Here is a 27195-nt window from a genome sequence, read left to right as displayed (position 1 = left end):
AAAGGTTTGTGGAGCCTGGTTTTGGTTAGGGGCCTGTGGTTTCAGTGCATTACTCATGATAGCTAGAGAATAGATGTAAGCATTGAGACCTTTTCTTCATATGTTCACAGCCCCACCTTGCTGATGCAGGAAACAGCAAACAAGCATGAGAGAAAGAATTATTCCATTTATTAGTACTCTTAAATCGTAAGTTAGGGAATAAGATTCACAGTTGTTGAGTGTATTTGTATGCACATTGAATGCAATGTTGTCAAAATAATCTAAACATTATGACTCTCCTTTGAGAGATGCCTCCTGCTTATAGAGCGTATGAGACATCTGGAGGTATAATTTCTTATGATTCCCCCATTATCTGTACCTCTAATGTCTGAAAAAAGATTTGTAAGTGATAGTGCTAGAAATACACCAAAGGTGATGAGTAAAAGTACATATAAGGAGATTAAAATGGAAATACTCATAGGTAAGATGTAATGTTGTCCTTAATGTATCTCCATATCACATATGTCAAAGTGACCCCTTTGAAAGTAGATTTGTTGAAAGCTCTTTCTTTAGGAATGCACCTTGAATGTTCAACAAGGTATTCCTGTATAGTAGATCTGAATCCAAGGAAAAAGAATATATTTGTTTTTTTTACTTTGCAGAAGTATTTGACTAAGTACGTCATAAGTATACTTATGTAAGTAGGAGAGATGGCCAGAGAGCGTTATTGGATTACGTGTTAATTGACAGGCGCGCGAAAGAGAGACTTTTGGATGTTAATGTGCTGAGAGGTGCAACTGGAGGGATGTCTGATCATTATCTTGTGGAGGCTAAGGTGAAGATTTGTATGGGTTTTCAGAAAAGAAGAGTGAATGTTGGGGTGAAGAGGGTGGTGAGAGTAAGTGAGCTTGGGAAGGAGACTTGTGTGAGGAAGTACCAGGAGAGACTGAGTACAGAATGGAAAAAGGTGAGAACAATGGAAGTAAGGGGAGTGGGGGAGGAATGGGATGTATTTAGGGAATCAGTGATGGATTGTGCAAAAGATGCTTGTGGCATGAGAAGAGTGGGAGGTGGGTTGATTAGAAAGGGTAGTGAGTGGTGGGATGAAGAAGTAAGAGTATTAGTGAAAGAGAAGAGAGAGGCATTTGGACGATTTTTGCAGGGAAAAAATGCAATTGAGTGGGAGACGTATAAAAGAAAGAGACAGGAGGTCAAGAGAAAGGTGCAAGAGGTGAAAAAAAGGGCAAATGAGAGTTGGGGTGAGAGAGTATCATTAAATTTTAGGGAGAATAAAAAGATGTTCTGGAAGGAGGTAAATAAAGTGCGAAAGACAAGGGAGCAAATGGGAACTTCAGTGAAGGGCGCAAATGGGGAGGTGATAACAAGTAGTGGTGATGTGAGAAGGAGATGGAGTGAGTATTTTGAAGGTTTGTTGAATGTGTTTGATGATAGAATGGCAGATATAGGGTGTTTTGGTCGAGGTGGTGTGCAAAGTGAGAGGGTTAGGGAAAATGATTTGGTAAACAGAGAAGAGGTAGTAAAAGCTTTGTGGAAGACGAAAGCTGGCAAGGCAGCAGGTTTGGATGGTATTGCAGTGGAATTTATTAAAAAAGGGGGTGACTGTATTGTTGACTGGTTGGTAAGGTTATTTAATGTATGTATGACTCATGGTGAGGTGCCTGAGGATTGGCGGAATGCGTGCATAGTACCATTGTACAAAGGCAAAGGGGTTAAGAGTGAGTGCTCAAATTACAGAGGTATAAGTTTGTTGAGTATTCCAGGTAAATTATATGGAAGGGTATTGATTGAGAGGGTGAAGGCATGTACAGAGCATCAGATTGGGGAAGAGCAGTGTGGTTTCAGAAGTGGTAGAGGATGTGTGGATCAGGTGTTTGCTTTGAAGAATGTATGTGAGAAATACTTAGAAAAGCAAATGGATTTGTATGTAGCATTTATGGATCTGGAGAAGGCATATGATAGAGTTGATAGAGATGCTCTGTGGAAGGTATTAAGAATATATGGTGTGGGAGGAAAGTTGTTAGAAGCAGTGAAAAGTTTTTATCGAGGATGTAAGGCATGTGTACGTGTAGGAAGAGAGGAAAGTGATTGGTTCTCAGTGAATGTAGGTTTGCGGCAGGGGTGTGTGATGTCTCCATGGTTGTTTAATTTGTTTATGGATGGGGTTGTTAGGGAGGTGAATGCAAGAGTTTTGGAAAGAGGGGCAAGTATGAAGTCTGTTGGGGATGAGAGAGCTTGGGAGGTGAGTCAGTTGTTGTTCGCTGATGATACAGCGCTGGTTGCTGATTCATGTGAGAAACTGCAGAAGCTGGTGACTGAGTTTGGTAAAGTGTGTGAAAGAAGAAAGTTAAGAGTAAATGTGAATAAGAGCAAGGTTATTAGGTACAGTAGGGTTGAGGGTCAAGTCAATTGGGAGGTGAGTTTGAATGGAGAAAAACTGGAGGAAGTGAAGTGTTTTAGATATCTGGGAGTGGATCTGGCAGTGGATGGAACCATGGAAGCAGAAGTGGATCATAGGGTGGGGGAGTGGGCGAAAATTCTGGGAGCCTTGAAGAATGTGTGGAAGTCGAGAACATTATCTCGGAAAGTAATAATGGGTATGTTTGAAGGAATAGTTGTTCCATCAATGTTGTATGGTTGCGAGGTGTGGGCTATGGATAGAGTTGTGCGCAGGAGGATGGATGTGCTGGAAATGAGATGTTTGAGGACAATGTGTGGTGTGAGGTGGTTTGATCGAGTAAGTAATGTAAGGGTAAGAGAGATGTGTGGAAATAAATAGAGCGTGGTTGAGAGAGCAGAAGAGGGTGTTTTGAAATGGTTTGGGCACATGGAGAGAATGAGTGAGGAAAGATTGACCAAGAGGATATATGTGTCGGAGGTGGAGGGAACGAGAAGAGGGAGACCAAATTGGAGGTGGAAAGATGGAGTGAAAAAGATTTTGTGTGATCGGGGCCTGAACATGCAGGAGGGTGAAAGGAGGGCAAGGAATAGAGTGAATTGGAGCGATGTGGTATACCGGGGTTGATGTGCTGTCAGTGGATTGAATCAAGGCATGTGAAGCGTCTGGGGTAAACCATGGAAAGCTGTGTAGGTATGTATATTTGCGTGTGTGGACGTATGTATATACATGTGTATGGGGGTGGGTTGGGCCATTTCTTTCGTCTGTTTCCTTGCGCTACCTCGCAAACGCAGGAGACAGCAACAAAAAAAAAAAAAAAAGTCATAAGATTTTGCCTGAGAAAATAGCCAGACAAAGCATTAAAGGTAAGATAAGAACATTGATGGATTATAGAGTTTTGAATTGAAAGAAAGTTCAGAATGGTTGCAAATAGAAATTTGTTCAAGGAGGAAGATGTCCTGTCCAGGGTACCACAGGGAACAGTGGTAATCTCAGTACTTTATAACAATGAAGTTAAGGAGCTTTGTTGATAACACCAGAGTAAGCTACATGATTGGGTCGGAGGTTGATTATTTGGGAACATAAAAAGACCTAAGATAAAATTTACAAATGGGCAGAAGTGAACCTGTTGGAGTTTAGTGAAGATAGATTTGAGTAAATATGTAATGGGACAAGGAGAGATTTGTTAGTGGTATCAGAAAGGCCCTACAGAGAAATTATTAGAAATGTGGACAGCTATAAAAGACTTGGGTGTTATCATGAATGAGAAATTTGATATCTGAGAGCACGTTTTGAGAAGATACCATTATCAGGTCAAGGATGGCTGCTATGATTCTGAGAACTTCTATCAAAAGAAATGGAAACCTATTGATAAGAAGCAGCGTTGAATACAGCTGTGTTATATGGGAACCAATAAAAAAAAAGAAAGACAGGTAAACCTATTAGAGAGGATTTAGAAACATGTCATGAACAAAATCGAGGAATGTACATATGAACCTAGAAAGAAGAAAGGAAGGTATGTGATAATTTGTGCATGGTGACAAATTAAAAGTAAAAAAGAAAAAATGTTAAACCTGAGAGCATCTTAGCATGAACGATACAGAGTCAGTAAGTATTTAAGAATACCATGAAACAAACTGAAAATAAATCAGACAAAAATGTATGACAGTCCAATCAGGAAGATAGAATGATTGTATAGTTTACTACCAGGAAAAGTAAGAGACATGTACAGAATAATTTCAGAGGCTTTTGAAAAAACACTTGACATTTGATAAGAATCGGTTCCAGGTGAACCAAGAATAGTTTTATTCATTAACAAGAAATGCCATGAGCACTTCGTCCTTGCCCTCAAATTTTGTCTATATCTTATTGTAGGTACTTGTAGATCAGTAGATAAGATTCAAAAAGCAGTTTGGCATATATAACAAGTCATATATATACTAGCATATATATAAGGGGTACTGAATGTATGCAAGAAAAATATGTTAATGAGTCAAATGAAAGACAAAACAGTAATACAGGTCAAAGTAAAAAAGTGTGAGAAATAAACTCACAGAAATGAAGTTAAAGGATGACAGGAGACAAAAGACAATGAAAAAACAGAGAATCATTGATGAATAGGATGAAAGCCAATTAGACTTAGATATTATTTGAGAGGCAAGTGCAGATACTTATTCAAATGTGAATATAATTATATTGAAATGTGTATGAAAGCACTTCATTTTGGAAATTTTGATGCTAAAGGGTATTATAGTAGAGATAAGTGATTATGCACATCCAGAACTTTGCCATAGATATGGCAACTTTTGTATGTGTAAATGGGACAAAGCATAACTCAGTAGATATTTGTTCATACTATAAGAATGATTAAAGATGTAAGAAAAGAAGTATAGAACTAAATATCCAGTGTCATTGGAATATGATGAGAATTCAAAAGCAAGTTTAGGAAACGATGAAAGTGCAAGTACGAAAGGAAATGAGTTACCATAGACATGAAGACAGAAACAGATTTGAACAGAGATGGAAATCATTTTACAGAAATTAAAGAAGGAAATACTGAGACATACATAATTTAGAGAACAGATGGAGAATTAACAAAATCACTAGAGATGCCACACAAAAATGAAATCTAGAATGGCCAAAATATGATTGTAAAAATTTCATACCTCCTTACACAAAAATCTAGGATGGTATGATGATCTATCTGTCATTCTATATCTCAGATGCTTCTTCCCTTTGGGAACTCCCTCAAGGAGTTGGCAATGGCAAAAGTCTTCATAACTGGAGAACTTGTGTCATTTTTAGCCTTTTATGCCTCACTTTTAAAAAGCCACTGGCAGAAGGATAACTCTAGCACAGTGTTTTCAGAGGCTCCTGCCTATTGGTCCTACCAACTATGTCTACCTAATATGTCCACCTAATATTCCATCCTGTTACTTATACCTAATGTTCCTACCAGCTATTTCTACCTAATGCCTCCTATCTGATGTTCCTGCAAACTACTTCTACCGAATGCTCCTACTATTTTGCCAAAAGACAGGACTAGCATATAGTGCTAACCACAGGAAAAGTCTAGGGTTACATAGAATGAGTTGTGCAACTTGAAGTGTTGTCAGGTGTTATGTGTGACAAGAAGAGACTGTATATTTGTGGATAGACTGCCAGCAGTCCATGTGTGGGTGATGCAGAAAAAAAAGACAGCTACCTGGGTCAGAGGAGTGTAACTTAATGACTGAAGTGCTGGCTCACTACACAGCCATCACTAACCCTCCCACTACCCTGGCAGGTAGTGCTGGTCATATACCTCCCTGGTCGGTGGCTGTCCACCATCTACTACATATCTACTGGTATGATGATATATATCAGTAGGCAACAGCTTGAAATACTTATGACAACTCAAACCAGAAGAAAAAGGTGAAATGAAAACTATATTAATTACTATCCAGATCATAACTGTCATAGAAACCCACCTGACCAATGGAAAATTCTAGCAGAAATGGGAATAGAGTGAGAAAAAAATCACACAGCATGACTGGAATAAAAAATGCCTCTTTTGAAAATGGGAGTGAAATAACTCTACACAAGGAATTAGGAAATATGAGGGAAGACAATGACTCAAAACCAGCTGAGGACTATTAAACTGAAAATCCTTGAAAGGCAATATACATAAACATAGTCTCATAAATGAGAACTCTAGAATCAAAGTTCGTTACTTTAATGAACACACCAAGGATAACAACTCACTATTAATTTTTCATACTTAATTTTCCTTTTTTTTTTTTTTTTTTTTTTTTTTTTTTTTTTTTTTTTGCCGCTGTCTCCCGCGTTTGCGAGGTAGCGCAAGGAAACAGACGAAAGAAATGGCCCAACCCACCCCCATACACATGTATATACATACGTCCACACACGCAAATATACATACCTACACAGCTTTCCATGGTTTACCCCAGACGCTTCACATGCCCTGATTCAATCCACTGACAGCACGTCAACCCCGGTATACCACATCGCTCCAATTCACTCTATTCCTTGCCCTCCTTTCACCTTCCTGCATGTTCAGGCCCCGATCACACAAAATCTTTTTCACTCCATCTTTCCACCTCCAATTTGGTCTCCCTCTTCTCCTCGTTCCCTCCACCTCCGACACATATATCCTCTTGGTCAATCTTTCCTCACTCATTCTCTCCATGTGCCCAAACCATTTCAAAACACCCTCTTCTGCTCTCTCAACCACGCTCTTTTTATTTCCACACATCTCTCTTACCCTTACGTTACTTACTCGATCAAACCACCTCACACCACACATTGTCCTCAAACATCTCATTTCCAGCACATCCATCCTCCTGCGCACCACTCTATCCATAGCCCACGCCTCGCAACCATACAACATTGTTGGAACCACTATTCCTTCAAACATACCCATTTTTGCTTTCCGAGATAATGTTCTCGACTTCCACACATTCTTCAAGGCTCCCAGAATTTTCGCCCCCTCCCCCATCCTATGATCCACTTCCGCTTCCATGGTTCCATCCGCTGCCAGATCCACTCCCAGATATCTAAAACACTTTACTTCCTCCAGTTTTTCTCTTTCAAACTCACCTCCCAATTGACTTGACCCTCAACCCTACTGTACCTAATAACCTTGCTCTTATTCACATTTACTCTTAACTTTCTTCTTTCACACACTTTACCAAACTCAGTCACCAGCTTCTGCAGTTTCTCACATGAATCAGCCACCAGCGCTGTATCATCAGCGAACAACAACTGACTCACTTCCCAAGCTCTCTCATCCCCAACAGACTTCATACTTGCCCCTCTTTCCAAAACTCTTGCATTCACCTCCCTAACAACCCCATCCATAAACAAATTAAACAACCATGGAGACATCACATACCCCTGCCGCAAACCTACATTCACTGAGAACCAATCACTTTCCTCTCTTCCTACACGTACACATGCCTTACATCCTCGATAAAAACTTTTCACTGCTTCTAACAACTTGCCTCCCACAACTTGCCTTATATATCAGTAATTTAGCTTAATGAAGAAATGAAAGATGAAACAAAGGAACTGGAGAAACTTGACCTGATAATGATACTTACTTCATACTTTAATTCCATTTTATTGAATGGCAGGAAAGAGGTGTAGTCAGTTTATTGATAGACAGGAAAGAGGAGAACACTATGAATACAGATACAATGGTAAAAGTATGAGTATTGGATAAGCAGATGAAAGAGAGCAGCTCTAAAGACAATTTGATTTACATGAGTCATTCAGCCTTGTACAGGTAAACTGCAGACTGATCTGAAGGAACAATACAATAGATCTTATTTTGGCATATGACATGGTATAGAAGTATATAATTCAAGTCTGTCAGGTCCTAATATGAAATGGAAATGAATGATTTTGAAAATGATACTGCAATATTGATTTTCACCATGACAAATCAGATTGAGAAGATTATAAGCTAAAATGATATGATTAATGAGACTGGAAAAGGATAATTGAGAATCTTATAAGTACATAATTGAATGATGAAGTTTTCAAACATTGAATGATGTCTTTAAAGACAATCTTCAGTTATTCAAAATCAAATGATATCTTCAAAGACAGTAGCCTATTAACTTGAATACATTTCTTGAGATGTAAAATTGAATGATGTCTTCAAAGACAATAGCCTTTCTATTTTAAGACATCTTCAGAAATGCAGAATTAAGTGATGTCTTTAAAGACAATAGCCTAATGGAAAATTGAATGATATCTTCAAAGATGAATAACCTAGTAATGTCTGGAAAGACAATAGATTATGGAAAATTGAATGATATCTTCAAAGATGCTAACCGAATCTTCAAAGATAATAAGCTAGTTAATGCAAAATTGAATGATATCTTCAAAGATACTTACCTAATCTTCCAAGATAATAATCTAGTAAGAATGACGTGATTGCTTAATAACACAAAAGTATAGAGTGAGAGATTAGGCCATATACTTATTTTTTGAGCAGATACCAAAGAAAAGAAAGCAGGTACTAATTGGGAAATACCTAAGGACAGAAACTATATGCAAATAGAAGAAAGGCATGGAATGAGAAGAGAATAGTGAGGCAGGAATGAGAGAATTGGACAAAGAAATAAAGAATGCTGAAGTAGATGAAATCCCATAGATGAGAATAAAACTTGAATGAAGAAAAAGTTGTAGTGAATATAAAAAGGAATCCAAAGTTATTATTCACATACATGAACGAAGCAAAATTCAGGAAAACAGAGATTGGACCCTTCAAAGTAGGTAATATGTACAAAGATTACTTCAAAGATACTATCTAGGATGTTGATTGAAAAGTATTAATCAGTATTCAGCTCTAGATATAAGAACTTGGAAGATGAAATGATTAGCTAGTATGATGAAAATGTGCTAATAGATATTGAAATATTGGAAGACAATATAATCAAAGCAGTTGATTAGTGCAGAGAAAATTCAGTTCCAGGGCCAAATCAAATCCCAGCCGTATTAATTAAAATGACAAAACAGTAATGCAAAACCATTCATGTTATTATTGAGGCAAAGTCTGAATAAAAGCGAAATTTAAGATATGATTTCCCAGGAATACTCAGCAAACTTATGCCTGTGTAATTTGAACACTCACCTTTATCCCCTTTTCCTTCATACATAGGCACTATGCATGCAGTCCGCCAATCCTCAGGCACTTCACCATGATCCATACATACATTGAATATCCTTACCAACCAGTCAACAACACAGTCACCCCCTCTTTTTAATAAATTCCACTGCAGTATTATCCAATCCAAACCTGCCGTCTTGCCGGCTGTCATCTTCTGCTAAGCTTTCACTACCTCTTCTCTCTTTACCAAATCACTCTCCTTGACCGTCTCATTTTGCACACCACCCCGACCAAAACACCCTATATCTGCCCCTCTATCATCAAATACATTCAGCAAACCTTCAAAATACTCACTCTATCTCCTCACTACATCACTCCTTGTTATTACCTTCCCATTTCCCCCCATCACTGATGTTCCCATTTGTTCTCTTGTCTTATGCATGTTATTTACCTCTTTCCAAAATATCTTTTTATTCTTCCTAGAATTTAATGATACTCTCTCACCCCAACTCTCATTTTCTTTCTATTTCACCTCTTGCGCCTTTCTCTTGACCTCCTGCTGCTTTCTTTTATACATCTCCCAGTCATTTCCAATACTTCCCTGCAAGAATTATCCAAATGCCTCTCGCTTCTCTTTCACTAACACCCTTACTTCATCCCACCACTCACTACCCTTTCCAATCTGCCCACCTCCCATATTTTTTTTTTCATACATATTCGCCATTTCCTACATTAGCAAGGTAGCTGATAGAACTTGGACTGTAAAGTTTAGAAAGAAGAGAAAGGTAAACAAAAATCTACACATGACAAGAAATTTAAGATTAAAGGAAAATGTATTTGAAATGAAAGCCTCATAACAAGGAAGACACAAAGATATGAAATCTTCAAGAATACCATCGAACCTACTGAAGATAGATCAGACAAAAACATATGTCATTCCAACCAGGAAACTAAAACAGTTATTCTGTGCACTGCTTGGAGTAATATGAAACATGCAGGGAACAGCTACAGAAACATTAAAAGAATACCTGACGTGGTTGGTCAGGTCATTTGAACGAAGAATAAATAATTTTGTAATGCTGGTGAATGTTTTGTGCTAGCCCTGGCATCATAGCAAAATCTTGTTGGAGGTGCTCTTGGGCAGATAAGTACTCTAAAGCTTCCTCTAGCTGTATGAACTGTCCATAAGCCTTCTTTAGAACAATGAGTATTCAGTATAGTGACCCACTTTTTAATGAGATGCATAGCATAGTCTAAATGGTCAACCACATCTACTGACCCATTGGTTTTTAAATTGCATGTTGTAGGGGATGTTCATGCCCTTTCCCCTTGGAATTTTTGCGCCAACATCTTTACTAGTTTCTCATTGTTTAAGTCCACAGAAGGTTACTCCTAGAACTTGAGAACCTTGCGTACAGTCAGGCCATACCTTACCCTTCTTCCCTTGACATAGCGGTGTTGTGTACAACATTCATGATTTTGATTCTTCCACCACTTCCTTATGAAAGGCTGCCCTCCCCATTTAGACCATTGAAGAGATGGCAGAATGTATTTCACAGTTAACTTGCCGTGGAGATGACAGTCATGTCCTTATTCATGGGCTGAAGATAGGAAGTGGTGTTTTTAGGGAGGAACTCCACCCTGACGCTTAGATTCATATCAGTCAAGTGTTCAGGATTACTTATGCACTTCCAAAAAGAAGGGAGTGCTTTCTTAGTTATATTTGAATTTTTCCTGGCACAGTAGTGCTCTGCAACTCAAAAAGAACCAATACAGTACTCTTGAAAAATACTCTGGGTGACCTAAGCCTTTTGGTTTGAATGCCAGATCACAGATGATGCAGGCTTTTTGAAATCCTTTTTTTCTTGCATGTAAATATCCTGGCTGGCATTCTTTTCCAAATTAAGCCAGTCTCATCCACATTAAACTCTTGTTGGGGTGTTTAACTTTCTCATTTAATTCTATAAATGTATAGGGTACCATTCTGCTGCCTTTGTATCATCACTAACAGCTTAACCACTCATGTGGATTTTGGGCAACTGTGACACATTTTGCAGCTCTCAGACCACCCCTTATTTGTACCTATACAATGATTTAAACTTTTTAGCTAAATTACCATAGTTTTTACTGGCATGTTCCTAATATTCTGGTCTTCTATCCAGAGACATGTTTGGCATTCCTTTTTTTCTTTCATATTTTTTCAGCAGTGAACGGAGTGTCAGGCAAAGAACTGGGTCATATTTTCTCCTTGGTATTTCTTACAGTGGCCATGGAGACCCATGGACTTTGCTATAGACACACGTTTCTTGCCATCATCAAAACTAAGCACCTTTAACTCTGCATCCAGAGCAATAACCTTTTATCCTGTACTTCCCAGAATACCTTTTTTATTTATGGGAGACATACTGAAATGGCTTCACATCCTCTGGAGGTAGGAAATAATGGTTAAAAGCATAGGTAAAACATGACAAGAGAAAGTGAATGAAGAAACAGCATTGTTTACAATTAATTGCCAATAGATGGGATATGATCTGCAAAGTATTTTGCCATAATGTCATCATAGAATGTATGTAGAGTAAAAAAGAATATCTTAAGTGTTGTACAATTAGAAAATTGAAATTAGAAATTAGTAAAAAGAAATACCAGATCTTTTGCACTTACGAAGTATCTTGAGATATTACTGCACATGAATTTGTTCCTTCTGTTTCAGCTGCCATAAATGCAATATTTTGAGTTGTTTTATACAAGGGATAGCTGTGCTTTTTTTTTTTTCTTTCATAATGATACTTCTCCTTGGATTTGGTTGACTTTCCTTATGTTGCTTTGATTTTGGATCAGAACAGGTATCAGTGGTCATTAAGGCCAAGGCGTTTTTTAGTTTTCTTTAGGTTTTCAGTCAAATTCATTTTCTTTCACATGAGTATGCTCTTGGATGCATTAGGGTTCATTCTGTACATTTTTTTTTTTTTTTTGCCGCTGTCTCCCGCGTTTGCGAGGTAGCGCAAGGAAACAGACGAAAGAAATAGCCCAACCCACCCCCATACACATGTATATACATACGTCCACACACGCAAATATACATACCTACACAGCTTTCCATGGTTTACCCCAGACGCTTCACATGCCTTGATTCAATCCACTGACAGCACGTCAACCCCGGTATAACACATCGCTCCAATTCACTCTATTCCTTGCCCTCCTTTCACCCTCCTGCATGTTCAGGCCCCGATCACACAAAATCTTTTTCACTCCATCTTTTCACCTCCAATTTGGTCTCCCTCTTCTCCTCGTTCCCTCCACCTCCGACACATATATCCTCTTGGTCAATCTTTCCTCACTCATTCTCTCCATGTGACCAAACCATTTCAAAACACCCTCTTCTGCTCTCTCAACCACGCTCTTTTTTATTTCCACACATCTCTCTTACCCTTACGTTACTCACTCGATCAAACCACCTCACACCACACATTGTCCTCAAACATCTCATTTCCAGCACATCCATCCTCCTGCGCACAACTCTATCCATAGCCCACGCCTCGCAACCATACAACATTGTTGGAACCACTATTCCTTCAAACATACCCATTTTTGCTTTCTGAGATAATGTTCTCGACTTCCACACATTCTTCAAGGCTCCCAGAATTTTCGCCCCTCCCCCACCCTATGATCCACTTCCGCTTCCATGGTTCCATCCGCTGCCAGATCCACTCCCAGATATCTAAAACACTTCACTTCCTCCAGTTTTTCTCCATTCAAACTCACCTCCCAATTGACTTGACCCTCAACCCTACTGTACCTAATAACCTTGCTCTTATTCACATTTACTCTTAACTTTCTTCTTTCACACACTTTACCAAACTCAGTCACCAGCTTCTGTAGTTTCTCACATGAATCAGCCACCAGCGCTGTATCATCAGCGAACAACAACTGACTCACTTCCCAAGCTCTCTCATCCCCAACAGACTTCATACTTGTCCCTCTTTCCAAAACTCTTGCATTCACCTCCCTAACAACCCCATCCATAAACAAATTAAACAACCATGGAGACATCACACACCCCTGCCGCAAACCTACATTCACTGAGAACCAATCACTTTCCTCTCTTCCTACACGTACACATGCCTTACATCCTCGATAAAAACTTTTCACTGCTTCTAACAACTTTCCTCCCACACCATATATTCTTAATACCTTCCACAGAGCATCTCTATCAACTCTATCATATGCCTTCTCCAGATCCATAAATGCTACATACAAATCCATTTGCTTTTCTAAGTATTTCTCACATACATTCTTCAAAGCAAACACCTGATCCACACATCCTCTACCACTTCTGAAACCACACTGCTCTTCCCCAATCTGATGCTCTGTACATGCCTTCACCCTCTCAATCAATACCCTCCCATATAATTTGCCAGGAATACTCAACAAACTTATACCTCTGTAATTTGAGCACTCACTCTTATCCCCTTTGCCTTTGTACAATGGCACTATGCACGCATTCCGCCAATCCTCAGGCACCTCACCATGAGTCATACATACATTAAATAACCTTACCAACCAGTCAACAATACAGTCACCCCTTTTTTAATAAATTCCACTGCAATACCATCCAAACCTGCTGCCTTGCCGGCTTTCATCTTCCACAAAGCTTTTACTACCTCTTCTCTGTTTACCAAATCATTTTCCCTAACCCTCGCACTTTGCACACCACCTCGACCAAAACACCCTATATCTGCCACTCTATCATCAAACACATTCAACAAACCTTCAAAATACTCACTCCATCTCCTCACATCACCACTACTTGTTATCACCTCCCCATTTGCGCCCTTCACTGAAGTTCCCATTTGCTCCCTTGTCTTACGCACTTTATTTACCTCCTTCCAGAACATCTTTTTATTCTCCCTAAAATTTAATGATACTCTCTCACCCCAACTCTCATTTGCCCTTTTTTTCACCTCTTGCACCTTTCTCTTGACCTCCTGTCTCTTTCTTTTATACGTCTCCCACTCAATTGCATTTTTTCCCTGCAAAAATCGTCCAAATGCCTCTCTCTTCTCTTTCACTAATACTCTTACTTCTTCATCCCACCACTCACTACCCTTTCTAATCAACCCACCTCCCACTCTTCTCATACCACAAGCATCTTTTGCGCAATCCATCACTGATTCCCTAAATACATCCCATTCCTCCCCCACTCCCCTTACTTCCATTGTTCTCACCTTTTTCCATTCTGTACTCAGTCTCTCCTGGTACTTCCTCACACAAGTCTCCTTCCCAAGCTCACTTACTCTCACCACCCTCTTCACCCCAACATTCACTCTTCTTTTCTGAAAACCCATACAAATCTTCACCTTAGCCTCCACAAGATAATGATCAGACATCCCTCCAGTTGCACCTCTCAGCACATTAACATCCAAAAGTCTCTCTTTCGCGCGCCTGTCAATTAACACGTAATCCAATAACGCTCTCTGGCCATCTCTCCTACTTACATAAGTATACTTATGTATATCTCACTTTTTAAACCAGGTATTCCCAATCATCAGTCCTTTTTCAGCACATAAATCTACAAGCTCTTCACCATTTCCATTTACAGCACTGAACACCCCATGTATACCAATTATTCCCTCAACTGCCACATTACTCACCTTTGCATTCAAATCACCCAACACTATAACCCGGTCTCGTGCATCAAAACCACTAACACACTCATTCAGCTGCTCCCAAAACACTTGCCTCTCATGATCTTTCTTCTCATGCCCAGGTGCATATGCACCAATAATCACCCATCTCTCTCCATCAAGTTTCAGTTTTACCCATATTAATCGAGAATTTACTTTCTTCCATTCTATCACATACTTCCACAACTCCTGTTTCAGGAGTACTGCTACTCCTTCCCTTGCTCTTGTCCTCTCACTAACCCCTGACTTTACTCCCAAGACATTCCCAAACCACTCTTCCCCTTTACCCTTGAGCTTCGTTTCACTCAGAGCCAAAACATCCAGGTTCCTTTCCTCAAACATACTACCTATCTCTCCTTTTTTCACATCTTTGTTACATCCACACACATTTAGGCACCCCAATCTGAGCCTTGGAGGAGGATGAGCACTCCCCGCGTGACTCCTTCTTCTGTTTCCCATTTTAGAAAGTTAAAAAAATACAAGGAGGGGAGGATTTCTGGACCCCCGCTCCCGTCCCCTCTAGTCACTTTCTACGACACGCGAGGAATGCGTGGGAAGTATTCTTTCATCCCCTATCCCCAGGGATAATATACATATATATATACACATACACACACATACACACACACACGCATATATACACACACACACACACACATACATATATATACATGTGAAAAATGTAAGAAACAATTTAGAAAACTGAAACTTCTAGCTTGAAATGAAAAGAAAAAATGAATGTCACATAATGGTTCAACCTCTGGCTATGGAAAAAGGAAATGTTTAATTTATTTACACAAACGTCAATAGTAGTTCTCATCAGTTTAACCACTGTATCAATAAGCTTCAATGTCTAAGCTACATTTTTTCCAATTTCACTATTTTCTTGTCAAAGCACCATGTATGAAAACTATCACTCCAGTAACACAACTATAAACATTTACTTCCCCTTTAAAAAAAGTTCTGGGGAAGTCTGTCTCGATACACTGCGGGACACTACCACCTGGCGAGGTTTGTGTTGCAATGGTTCTTGATTCACAAACGTAGTAGCATCACTGGTGGGCCAAGGTAGTTCCGTTGGCGAAGAGGAGCTCATGAAACATGTCGGAAAGCATGCTACTGCAGGCAGGAGTGAAGGCTGATGCAAACTGGTATCGCTCTGAATGATGTGATGGGGACGAGATGATCCTCTGACTCACGTCCTACCCACTACATTTTGCCTTTGGCAGGGCTAGACCATAGCACTCACTGCATATCTTGCTTGTGTTATAAAACCGTTTTCTGTTGCTACTACATGTATTTTATAATCATTTGCTTGCGTAGAGCCCTCTTAGCATCCATTTATTTCTCTTCCTTCTCCTTTTTCGTTGTGAGAAGGAAAACGGTTTTATGATTCCTAACAGGGACAAGTCAAGAGCACAGACATCATTGGTCAATCAATGAATGTGAGTGGGAGAAGACTTGGCATCATTTAACCTTTATGCTGTACAACCTGGATAGGAAGCTGTTGGGTCACGATTCTAGAGAATGAGCATCTGCTGGTCTCATGAGTTTTAGTTGGCTGAAAGTGGGTGAATCCTCAAGGATACACCTTATTTTAGGGGTGAAATAATACCTAAATCCTCTACTGAATAGGTGCTGTCTCAGGTATTTGTAAAGTTCTGCCTTTGGTAGCGAAATGATTTTTTCATCTTTCAGAATGTAGATTCTTTATGTGGTCTTGACCTGCAATATGTAACCTTTACTGCTCATCTTTCTGCTCATCACACCCCTATAGATTCGTATATGTCATCCCATAAAGACTCCTGTTTATGAATGAAACATAGTGAAGATTGATATACTTTCCTTATGTAACTAAATTGGTCATAGTTTAGTCACTTTTCCTTTCGTCCTTTTCACCGAAAATCTTTTCAAAAGCTAAGCTTGAGGACAGAGCCTGTGGTATCCATGGTAGCCTATAGATGGATTGAAATGTATATATATGGTGATCAATCCAGTAATCATTGCATGACAGGAATATTGTTTATTTGGTATTGTTTCTTTTCCAGTATTTGAAATAATGTGTTTATCAAATGAAAAGACAGCAGGTTATAAACAAAGTAGTACCATGAGGATGATAATGTTTTCACCATGTTGTTTTTCAGTCGGAGCTTGATGGTGCAATAAGACAAATGGATGAACGAATTCAGTTGAAGAGTGGGAAGAAAACGTCACCCAACAGTAAGAAGGCTAAACCTCGTGAACATCATGATTCTTTCAGTAGTACCAGCAGTTCAAATCTTTGATGGTAAATGCAACTAACAGTTGAAAAGAAAAATTTGCATGTTTTACCTTCAGTCAGTTTCTGTTTGTGGCTATCTGACTCGGAAACATGTTGATTGCCAAAATATGACTTGTATACATTGTAAAAACCGGAACAAATAAATTTTTGACATTTTAAACTAGTTCTGTTCTAAGTCAGGGTAAAAAAAATTCTATTTCATCTATGAAGGACTATATTGCTTGTTAACCCTTAAACTGTGGCTTCCATAAAACCTGGTTACTACTGTATGCACAAAAAACATGAGAAAAAAAATCTTAAGAATTTGTTATCTGTAAAAATAAAAGAACCTATATGTACATATATTAGCTTTTTGTAATTATTATTTTGTTTTGTATGGGGAGGGATTCCCACCTCTTTAACCTCCTAGGCTATTGTACAACTTCTGAAGGTTTTGTATGCTGTCTGCATTAACTTTGGCTTTCTTCATTTTACTCTTTTTACTCACCACTCTTGTACTATAAAAGTACTTCCAAACATCTTCTTTACAAGTTGTCTGCTTAATTTCATGTTCTTTCCTATGATAATTCAGTGCCTTTTCTTTGTCTCCTCTCGTATAGATGGATATAACATTTGCCCTTTTCCGCTCCCATGGCACTCTGTCTTTCTGAACTGACACTTGAACAGAATTGTATGAGGTCTCAGAAAGAATTTTTCACATTTTTGTTATCATTGATGAAGTGTGGAGGAGATGGAGTGAGTATTTTGAAGGATTGTTGAATGTGTTGATAGGGTGGTAGAATGAGGGTTTTTGGTTTTGGGGATATGTGTAAAGTGAAAGTCATGGAAAGTGGTTTATTAAAGGGAGAAGAGGTGCTGAAAGCCTTACATAAGATGAAATGTGGCATAGCGGTTGGATTGGACAGTATTGCAGTTGAATTTCTGAAGAATGGGGATGACTCTGTTGTTGATTGGTTAGTAAGGATTTTTTTATTTGTGTATGGATTATGGTGAAGTGCCTGAGGACTGGCAGAATGCATGTATAGTGCCATTTTATAAGGACAAGGGGAACAAAAGTGAGTGCTCAATCAAGAGAGTTATAAGTTTGTTGAGTGTACCTGTTAAGTTGTATGAGAGAGTGATGACTGAAAGGGCAAAGGAATATACAGTGCACCAAACTGGGGAGGAATAATGCAGTTTAGGAGTGGTAGGTTATGTGTGGAATAGGTGTTTGCTTTAAAGAAAGTGTGAGAAATACTCAGAGAAACAGGGATTTGTATGTTGTATTTATGGATCAAGAAAAAGCATATGATAGGGTTGATAGAGATGCTTTGTGGAAGGTCTTACGAATGTATGTTTTGGGAAGAAAGCTACGAGAAGCAGTGAGAAGTTTTTTCTAATGGTGTAAAGCATGCGTATGAGTAGGTAGAGAAGAGCGTGAGATGTTTCAAAGTGAAAGTTGGTCTGTGGCAGGGGCATGTGATGTCACCATGGTTGTTTAATACATCTATGGAGAGGATGGTAAGGGAAGTATTCACAAAATTCTTGAACAGAGGGGCAGTTGTGCAGTTTGTAGGGGTGAGGGAACTCAGGAAGTGAGTTTTTTTTTTTTTTTTTTGCTGATGGCGCAATGCTGATAGCAGATTCAGGAGAGAAACTGCAGAAGTTGGTGACTGAGTTTGAGAGATTGTGTGTGAAAGGAGGAGGTTGAGAGTAAATGTGAATAAAAACAAGGTTATTAGGTTTAGTAGGGCAGAAGGACAGCTTAGTTAGGATGTATCTGAATGGAGTAATTATGGAAGAATTGAAGTGTTTTAGATACGTGGGAGTGATGGCAGCAAATGGAACCATGTCAGCAGAAGTGAGTCATAGGGTGGTTCATGGAGGTGAAGGTTCTTGGAGCATGGAGGAATGTGTGAAAAGAGAAGTCATTACCTTGGACTACAAAAATAGGTAGGTTTGAAGGCAATGTAGTCTTGGTGATGTTGTTTGAATATTAGGGTTAGGCTATAGATGAAAATGTGCAGAGGAAGATGGATGTTTTGGAAATGAAGTGTTTGAGGACAAATGTTTGCTGGCTGGCTGGAGTGCTGCTTGTATGTTCTTCACTGCACATCTCAATACTCCTTTGCTTGTTGACGTCTTTTTTTGAACCTTTCCTCCCTCTTTCTTAAGCTTCCCTATGTATTTGGGGCTAGAGTTACCCATGTTCTCATTCCTTCATTGTAAATTTCACTGAACTTCTCACCACAAAGCTGTGGTTCCCAGTTGCTGAACTCCATTTCTGAGCTGTGATATCTTACAAATTGAGGATTGTATTGTTTCCACAATCATATCTCCACTTTCAGGTCTTGCCTCACTTTTGCTCTTTAAACATTCTCTTGTGTGTGTGTGTGTGTGTGTGTGTGTGTGTGTGTGTGTGTGTGTCATAACTCCTTGATAATGAAAGCTAGAACCTTGAAACTTTGTCTTAATATGAAGGGGATCCCAAGGGTGTGAGCATGAATGTAACTTCTTAAATTTGTGTATGTGTATATGTGCTGGGGTGTATTAGTCAGAACCGTAGCTCTATGACAATGATATATAGAAACTTAAAATTTTGCAGATTGAGAGACCCCATTTGTATGCACCTTAGTATGATTTTTTATTTAGATTTGGTGTCTGTTTGAAATAACCTAATTTTAATTACCTTTTTGCATTATAAAGGGAGAGAGTTTTATGTTCATGGGACCCCATCTCTTGAACATTCTCTACTTTTGTACAAACTTTTAAACTAATGTATGTTGTCCACATATGCCACATCCTCTTTAAGTTTATTTCAGTCATCCATCACTTTTATGCTATAAAAGTGCTTCTTTACATCTTTTTTAAAAATGTTCTTGGTAAGTTTTATGTTATGTGCTCTGGTTATCCTGTCCCTACATCTTCTGAGGAAATGTTCACTGTCTTTATTATCAGTCTGGTTTAAAAACTTAAAGGTTTTGATCAAGTTATCCCCTCACTCCTCTCTCTTCCATGGAGGGCAGTCACTGTTTCCATCATCAATCTGATTTAGAAATTTCAAGATTTTGATGAGGTTACTCTTTAGTCCTCTCTCTTCCATGATAGGCAAATTGAAGGTTTCTAGCCTTTCCCTGCAACTCACCTCTCTTGATTCTGGTATTATCTTTGTTGTCCTCCTCTTCTATTTTAGCTTTTTTTTTTATCCTTTAGGTGTGGTGATCAAGCTTGACAAGCATATTCTAGATTTTCCAAGTGTAGGTTATGAACATCTTGCTAAATCTTTCTATACCCATTTACATGAAAGCTTTTCTGATATTTGCCAGCAGGCAATTTGTCTCCTTTACTGCTCTTAATGTGTGACTTTGGCAACAGGTTTGGGATGATGTCAGCTAAGTCCCTCTCATTTGCAGAATCTTTAAGTTTATTTTCTGCTGGACAATAATCAGATTTAGCCTTTCTTTCACGTTGTCCCGTTCTCATTACTTTACATTTCTTGAGATTGAATTTCATCAACTATGTATCTTTTTTTTTTTCTCTTTTTTTTTTTTTTTTCTCCAAAAGAAAGAACAGAGAAGGGGGCCAGGTGAGGATATTCCCTCAAAGGCCCAGTCCTCTGTTCTTAACACTACCTCGCTAATGCGGGAAATGGCGAATAGTATGAAAAAAAAAGAAAAAAAAAATGTATCAGACCAACTCTGAAGTCTGTATTGATAAGGACCCTTTGTCAGTTGATGAAATCCTGCTTGCTTTTCACATATCTCATGGTCTTTTCATCATCAGCAGACATATTCAGGTAGGAATCCATATCCACTGGCAATTGATTTTCAATGAACTACACGAGAAATGGTCCCAGAACAGAGCCCCTCATAACTACTGGTGATGTCAACCTTATTGAAGAAGGCTCCTCTGGCATGTGTCGTTTCTTCCCTTCCATGAAGATAGTATTCTAGCCATCAGAGAAGTCTCCTTCTTTTTCCTGCATGGTGATCCAATTTCATCATCAGTTTTTATGTGGTATGGTTTCAGTTTCTTGTGGCAGTCTTTCCACCTTTCTCTTATGTCTAAGACAGAACTCACTGTCTTGCAGAAATCTAAGATAAGTGACATAACTTTCTTGTAAAAATCTAAGATTCGTGACATATGACCATCTTTCCCAAAAATCATGTTCTTTCTCACTAAGGTTTTTCTCCTCTGTAGAAAGCCATTCATTTCCTCTTTAATTATCTTTTTCAGAACCATACAGACCACACCTGGAGACTGGTATGTAATTCAGTGCCTCTTCCTGGTCTCCATTCTTATAGGTGGGTTTGACTTTTACCCCTTTTCCACCCCATTGGTACTGCCTTTCTCCATTGAAATTTGAACATCATTATGTATTAATACGTAACCTCAGCATATTTGGTGAAATTTTGTCAGGACCATGAACCTTGTAAGTGCAAGACCCATAAGTATACCATTATTGTCTTGTGTAGATATCTCACATTCTGTAAAACCTCCTCCCATCCCATCTCACTGGTGTCAGGGCTTTAGTGTCTTCCATCGTAAAAACACTTCTAAACTTGTAATTCAGCTTGTTGCATATCCTTACATCATATCTACACTTCAACCCTCTGAATTCCTTAGACTGATCAGCAGCTCTTCAACTGACAGTTGTGATAGATTTAAGGAAAAGTTTCCAATATTCTCTTGCTATGTGCACAATATTCTTTTCAGTTTCTTTTTCCTCCTTTCTTCTCCAGCTTTATGTGTTCCTTGCTCTCATACCTTTTATATGCTGGCTGGCTGAAGTGCTGCCTATATCTTCATCACTGCATATCTCAATACTCCTTGCTTCTTGATATCTTTGATTAAATTACACATCACTTTTATTTTGAACCTTCAAGTGTGTCCACAAACATACAGTCTTTCCTTGTCATACATAACACTTGACAACACTTAACTCACATAGACCATTCTTCATAATTCTAGATTTTCCTGCTGTGAGCACTATGCGGTAGTCCTGCCTTTTGGCAGAAAGGTAGAAGCAATAGATTTAAGTAGTAATTAGGAAAGGCAGGAGCATTAGGTAGAGGAAGTGGGTAGGAACATTAGGCTGGAGCATTAGGCAGTAGTAGCTAGTAGGAACATTAGGAGACTCTGCAAACACTGGATTAGAGTTGCCCTTTGAGAGTGTTCTGTTAAGGGTGAAGCACAGAAGGCTAAGAAATGGCACAGGAATTTGCTAGTTAAGGAGACTGTTGACATGGCCACCTCCTAAAGGGAGTTCTAGGTGGGCACAGGCATCAGAGCTATAGATAGGTAGATAGATGAATAGATACCCATTTTCCTATATCTTTTATATTTTATACAACATTTCACCGCAACGCCCTAGTTCCTGGCAACTGAATTTGTTATTTCCAGGTCTCTGTTACCTTAGAAATTGTTGAATTTGTGTAGTTTCCATGATTATGTCTGCTTTTTTAACTCACTCATTTACTACATAACCAAACTTCAGCATTACACAATTACTTTTTCCAAATGGGTATCACATGTGATATTTTCAAAATCCATGCTAATATTTTTGAAGAAAATTCCTAGTTATGATGTTGTATCAATCCTTATCATCCAAGTGGTTTCATTGACACTGTTATAGGAAATTTTCTTGTACACTTTCTCAAAACTTGTTCCTCCATATTTCCATCACCAGGAGAATCCACATTCTGCTTGTCTATATCTTTAAAGATGAAATCCTACATTATTGGTACCTTACTTTTCTTGTGAAGTGCATGTTTCAATGCTTCATGTACCATCTTAATTGTTCCTTTGTTTTGTCGTTTCATATTTGTTCTGGATTGCTGAAGTTATTTGGAGGATTATTTATCAGCACTGGTATTTTCTACTGTTACCCTACCTATAATGTTGTGTCTGAATGAATCATGTACATCTATTTTCTGAAGCTTAATGGTAATCCTTATTAAGAGGGTCAGTCTTCCTCCTCCTTCTCCTTAGTCTTCTCTTTCCCTTCTCCTTAGTCTTCTCTTTCCCTCCTCTCCTAGTCCCTTTTTGCTATCATGTACCCCTTTGGACAAAAAGGCTTTTCCCTTAAATGATGTATATTCCAGCTCTCTACCATTTACCACTGATCCATCAACATTTGTTTACAATACTTTCAGTCTTACATTAACATCACCTGATATTCCTGACCTCACCTCAATGCTGATGGGGATGGTCTGTCCTCATTTAGCATCTTGTTTTTTTTTTTCCTTCTGACTGTATTCCTTGCTGTTTTCCCCTCTTTACCCATGCACTATCATGCTTGGTGGTTACTCCACTGATTTCCATTTTGTTTTTAAGATTCTTTGCCTTCCTAAGCACCTACTGACTAGGTTCTTTTCAAATCAAACATAATCATAATTGGCCATCCATTTTTTATGTCTTGATTTTAACTGCCAATTGTTCTTTCCTTTATTTCATAGATTGCATTTGGTAATTCTGTTGCCTCCAGTAACCTTTTAATGAGAATTTCTTCTTTGTTTTCCCTTTACTCTTTATCTGGTGATTGTTCTTCATCTAGCCCGAAGGTAATCAAAGATTCATGTCTGTCAAGCTCTTGGTTAACCAGTACTTCCAATATAGGTGCCACCCACTTTATGGTGAAGTTGATCACTTTGGTCTCATTAGCTTAAGTGCTTTTGGCCATCTCTGTAATCCCTCTTCTTGCTGACAACACTGATCCTGTATGATGTTCACTTTTCTAAAAGTCATTTACTGGGCCATAAATTTTGCTGATTGTTCTGCACTTTTGTAAACCTTTCATCTACTGGACCAAATATTTTGTTCATTGTTTTGACTCTCACAGTACATATTCTTTCTACAGCTTAAGTCAGCCTTGGAACCTCATTTTCATTGTCTCCAGATTCTTGTCCCACTGCATTGGTAAACATGCTCTAATTCTGGGTACTACCCTGCCCATCATTCATTATAGTTTCTTTTCTTTGTATTACAGGTATTTCTTCTTGTTCAGCAGCCTCAAGGCTACCTAAAATAGCCCCTCCTGACCTTTCCTGCTTTTTAATCATTTTACCTTCTTTCCTACGGTGATGTAGTTTTTCAACCCCTTCAACTGGTGTGAGTTAGGGTTCATGATCATTTATTGTAATATTTAGTTCCCTGAGTTCCACTCTCATATCATGACACTGTGGTCATTAAATTGATGTTAGATTTTTACATCCCTCTCCTATTGTATCAGTTTTTGACCTTGGATTTAATAATTTACACCAGTTTCCATAGGGTGGGGGAGGGGGCGAAAATTCTGGGAGCCTTGAAGAATGTGTGGAAGTCGAGAACATTATCTCGGAAAGCAAAAATGGGTATGTTTGAAGGAATAGTGGTTCCAACAATGTTGTATGGTTGCGAGGCGTGGACTATGGATAGAGTTGTGCGCAGGAGGATGGATGTGCTGGAAATGAGATGTTTGAGGACAATGTGTGGTGTGAGGTGGTTTGATCGAGTAAGTAACGTAAGGGTAAGAGAGATGTGTGGAAATAAAAAGAGCGTGGTTGAGAGAGCAGAAGAGGGTGTTTTGAAATGGTTTGGTCACATGGAGAGAATAAGTGAGGAAAGATTGACCAAGAGGATATATGTGTCGGAGGTGGAGGGAACGAGGAGAAGAGGGAGACCAAATTGGAGGTGGAAAGATGGAGTGAAAAAGATTTTGTGTGATCGGGGCCTGAACATGCAGGAGGGTGAAAGGAGGGCAAGGAATAGAGTGAATTGGAGCGATGTGGTATACCGGGGTTGACGTGCTGTCGGTGGATTGAATCAAGGCATGTGAAGCGTCTGGGGTAAACCATGGAAAGCTGTGTAGGTATGTACATTTGCGTGTGTGGACCTATGTATATACATGTGTATGGGGGTGGGTTGGGCCATTTCTTTCGTCTGTTTCCTTGCGCTACCTCGCAAACGCGGGAGACAGCGACAAAAAAAAAAAAAAAAAAAAAGTTTCCATATTCTACCACTTTTTTTCTTTTGTAGGGAATCTAGTCACAAATACAAGATCCTAATAAGTTCCCTTTTTCTGAATCCATTTCTGATTAGTGTGAGCTTGTGATTACCTGTTTGTAATTGCCTGTTTTTACTGTATGTGGGTTCCCATCTCTTGAACACTTTCCACTGCCATACAGCTTTATAAAGTTATGTATCCTGTCTGCATTAACCAAGTCCTCATTCATTTTATTCAATTCAGCCACCATTTTCATCCTATAAAAGCTCTCCTTTACATCCTTTTTACCAAGTTTCTTGCTTAATTTCATGTTATGTCCTCATGTTGCTCTATCCCTACATCTCTCAAAGAACTGTTCATTGCCCGTGTTATTGATCTCTTTTAAAGATTTAAAGGTTATTATCCGATCACCCATCGCCTTTCTCTCCTTTAAGGTTGGGAAATTTAAAGCCTCTTGCCTTTCCTGTAACTCAGCTCTCTGAATTCTAGTATTATCTTTATTGCTCTCCCTTGGACTTTTTATTTTAGCTCTTTCTGCTTCTTTAAGTATGGTAACCAAATTTGTGATGCATGTTCAAGTTTTGGCCTTATGTAGGATGTGAACAGCTTGCTGTACATTTTACTAATTGTATCTGTGAAGACTTTTCTGATATTTGCCCTTAGACAGTTCGTCTTGACAGGTTAGGGGTGATATCAACTCACAAGGCCTTCTCACAGACAGAATCCTATAGTTTATTCTCTAAAAATACTAATCATAGTGAGCCATTCTCTCACTTTATCTTATACTCACTGCTTTCCATTTGCTCTGATTGAATTTCATCCACTATGTATCAGACCACCATGTATCATACCAGTGTTAGTTTGTTTAGGTCCCCTTATAAGTTGATGTGATCCTACTCACTTTACACTACTCTAATGCCTTTTTTTTTTTATCATCTGCAAACATATTCAGGTAGGAGGCCTTACCTGTGTGTGTGTGTGTGTGTGTGTGTGTGTATTCACCTTTTTGTATTGTAAGGGAAGTGGTTTTACACTAAGAGCACCCCATCCCTTGAACATTCCTTTACTGTTGCACAAGCTCTTCAGTTTGTATATGCTGTCTGGATTAACTATGTCCTCAGTCATTCTGCTCCATTCATCCACCACTCGTATACCATAAAAGTACTTCTTTAAATCATTTCTTTATCAAGTTTCTTGTTAATTTCAGTTTATGTCCATCTTTTTTGCCCTCTTCTCGATTTTCTCTTTTAGCTCTTTCTGCTTCTTTAGGTGTGATGACCAAACTTGAGAAGCATGTTCAAGTTTTGGCATTATGTAAGATGTAAATAGCATGCTATATATTTACTAATCAAATACTTGAAGACTACTCTAATGTTTGCCAGTAGACAGAGTGTCTCCATAAAAGGATAGGAATGATGTCAACTCCCAAGTCCTTCTCAGAGACAGAATCCAAAAGCTTGTCTCATGAAAGATACTTATAGTGAGCCCTCCTTTCACTCTGTGTTATCTTCATTGCTTGACATTTGCTCTGGTTGAATTTCATCAACCATGTATCAGACCAAGCATGGAGTTTGTTTTGGTCCACTTATAAGTTGTGACCCTGCTCACTTTTCACTGCTCTAATGTCCTTTGTATCACCTGCAAACATATTCAGGTAAGAGCCCATACCTGTGTGTGTGTGTGTGTGTGTGTGTATTTGTAATTGCCTATTTGTACGGTATGGAAGGGAGTTTTACATCTAATAGCTCTCTATTCCTTAAATATTCTCTGCTGTTGTACAACCTTTTCAATTTGTGTATGTTGACCTTATTAACCAAATCTACAGTCATTCTGTTTCATTGATCTTTCTTATACCATGAAATTCTTCTTTAAATCTTCTTTAACAAGTTTCTTGCTTAATTTCAGTTAATATCCTGTGGTTGTTCTGTTCCTACATCTCTCAAAGAACTTTTTACTGTCCATGGCATTAATCTGTATTAAGTACATATAGGTTGTGATCATGTCACTCTTCTCTCTTCCAAAGTTGGCAAATTTAAGGCCTTTTAGGATATATGGGATAGAGAAACAACTGTTGGGTAGTGTGAAAGCCTCATATAGAGGAGAAAATGCATGTGGAAGAGTGGATGGATAATTGAGGAAATGTTTCATTATACATGGGGGTGTGAGGCAGGGTTGTGTGATGTCACTGTGGCTTTTTAAGGTATATGTGGAAGGAGTGATAATAGTGATGAAAGTAAAACTAGGTAGAAGAGG

General features: G+C 38.8%; 1 protein-coding gene across 6 annotated transcripts in view; it reads left to right on the top strand.

Moving 5' to 3' along the window:
* LOC139756395 (uncharacterized) overlaps window positions 1–27195 on the top strand; it is a 665354-nt gene that overhangs the window by 569166 nt on the left and 68993 nt on the right. For 3 of the 6 annotated variants that reach the window (XM_071675805.1, XM_071675806.1, XM_071675808.1), the window contains one exon: window positions 16843–17321. In XM_071675805.1, coding sequence (XP_071531906.1) covers window positions 16843–16983 — 141 coding nt within the window. In that variant the 3' untranslated portion in view covers window positions 16984–17321. Of the gene's footprint in view, window positions 1–16842; window positions 17322–21194; window positions 21263–27195 lie in introns of those variants that run through there. The other 3 variants (XR_011714330.1, XM_071675809.1, XR_011714331.1) reach the window with 2 other exon arrangements.

This window comes from Panulirus ornatus, chromosome 21 (assembly GCF_036320965.1).
Source record: "Panulirus ornatus isolate Po-2019 chromosome 21, ASM3632096v1, whole genome shotgun sequence".
Lineage (NCBI taxonomy): Eukaryota > Metazoa > Arthropoda > Malacostraca > Decapoda > Palinuridae > Panulirus > Panulirus ornatus.
Note: the sequence above shows the minus strand (reverse complement) of the source record. Positions and strands in the feature narration are given on the sequence as shown.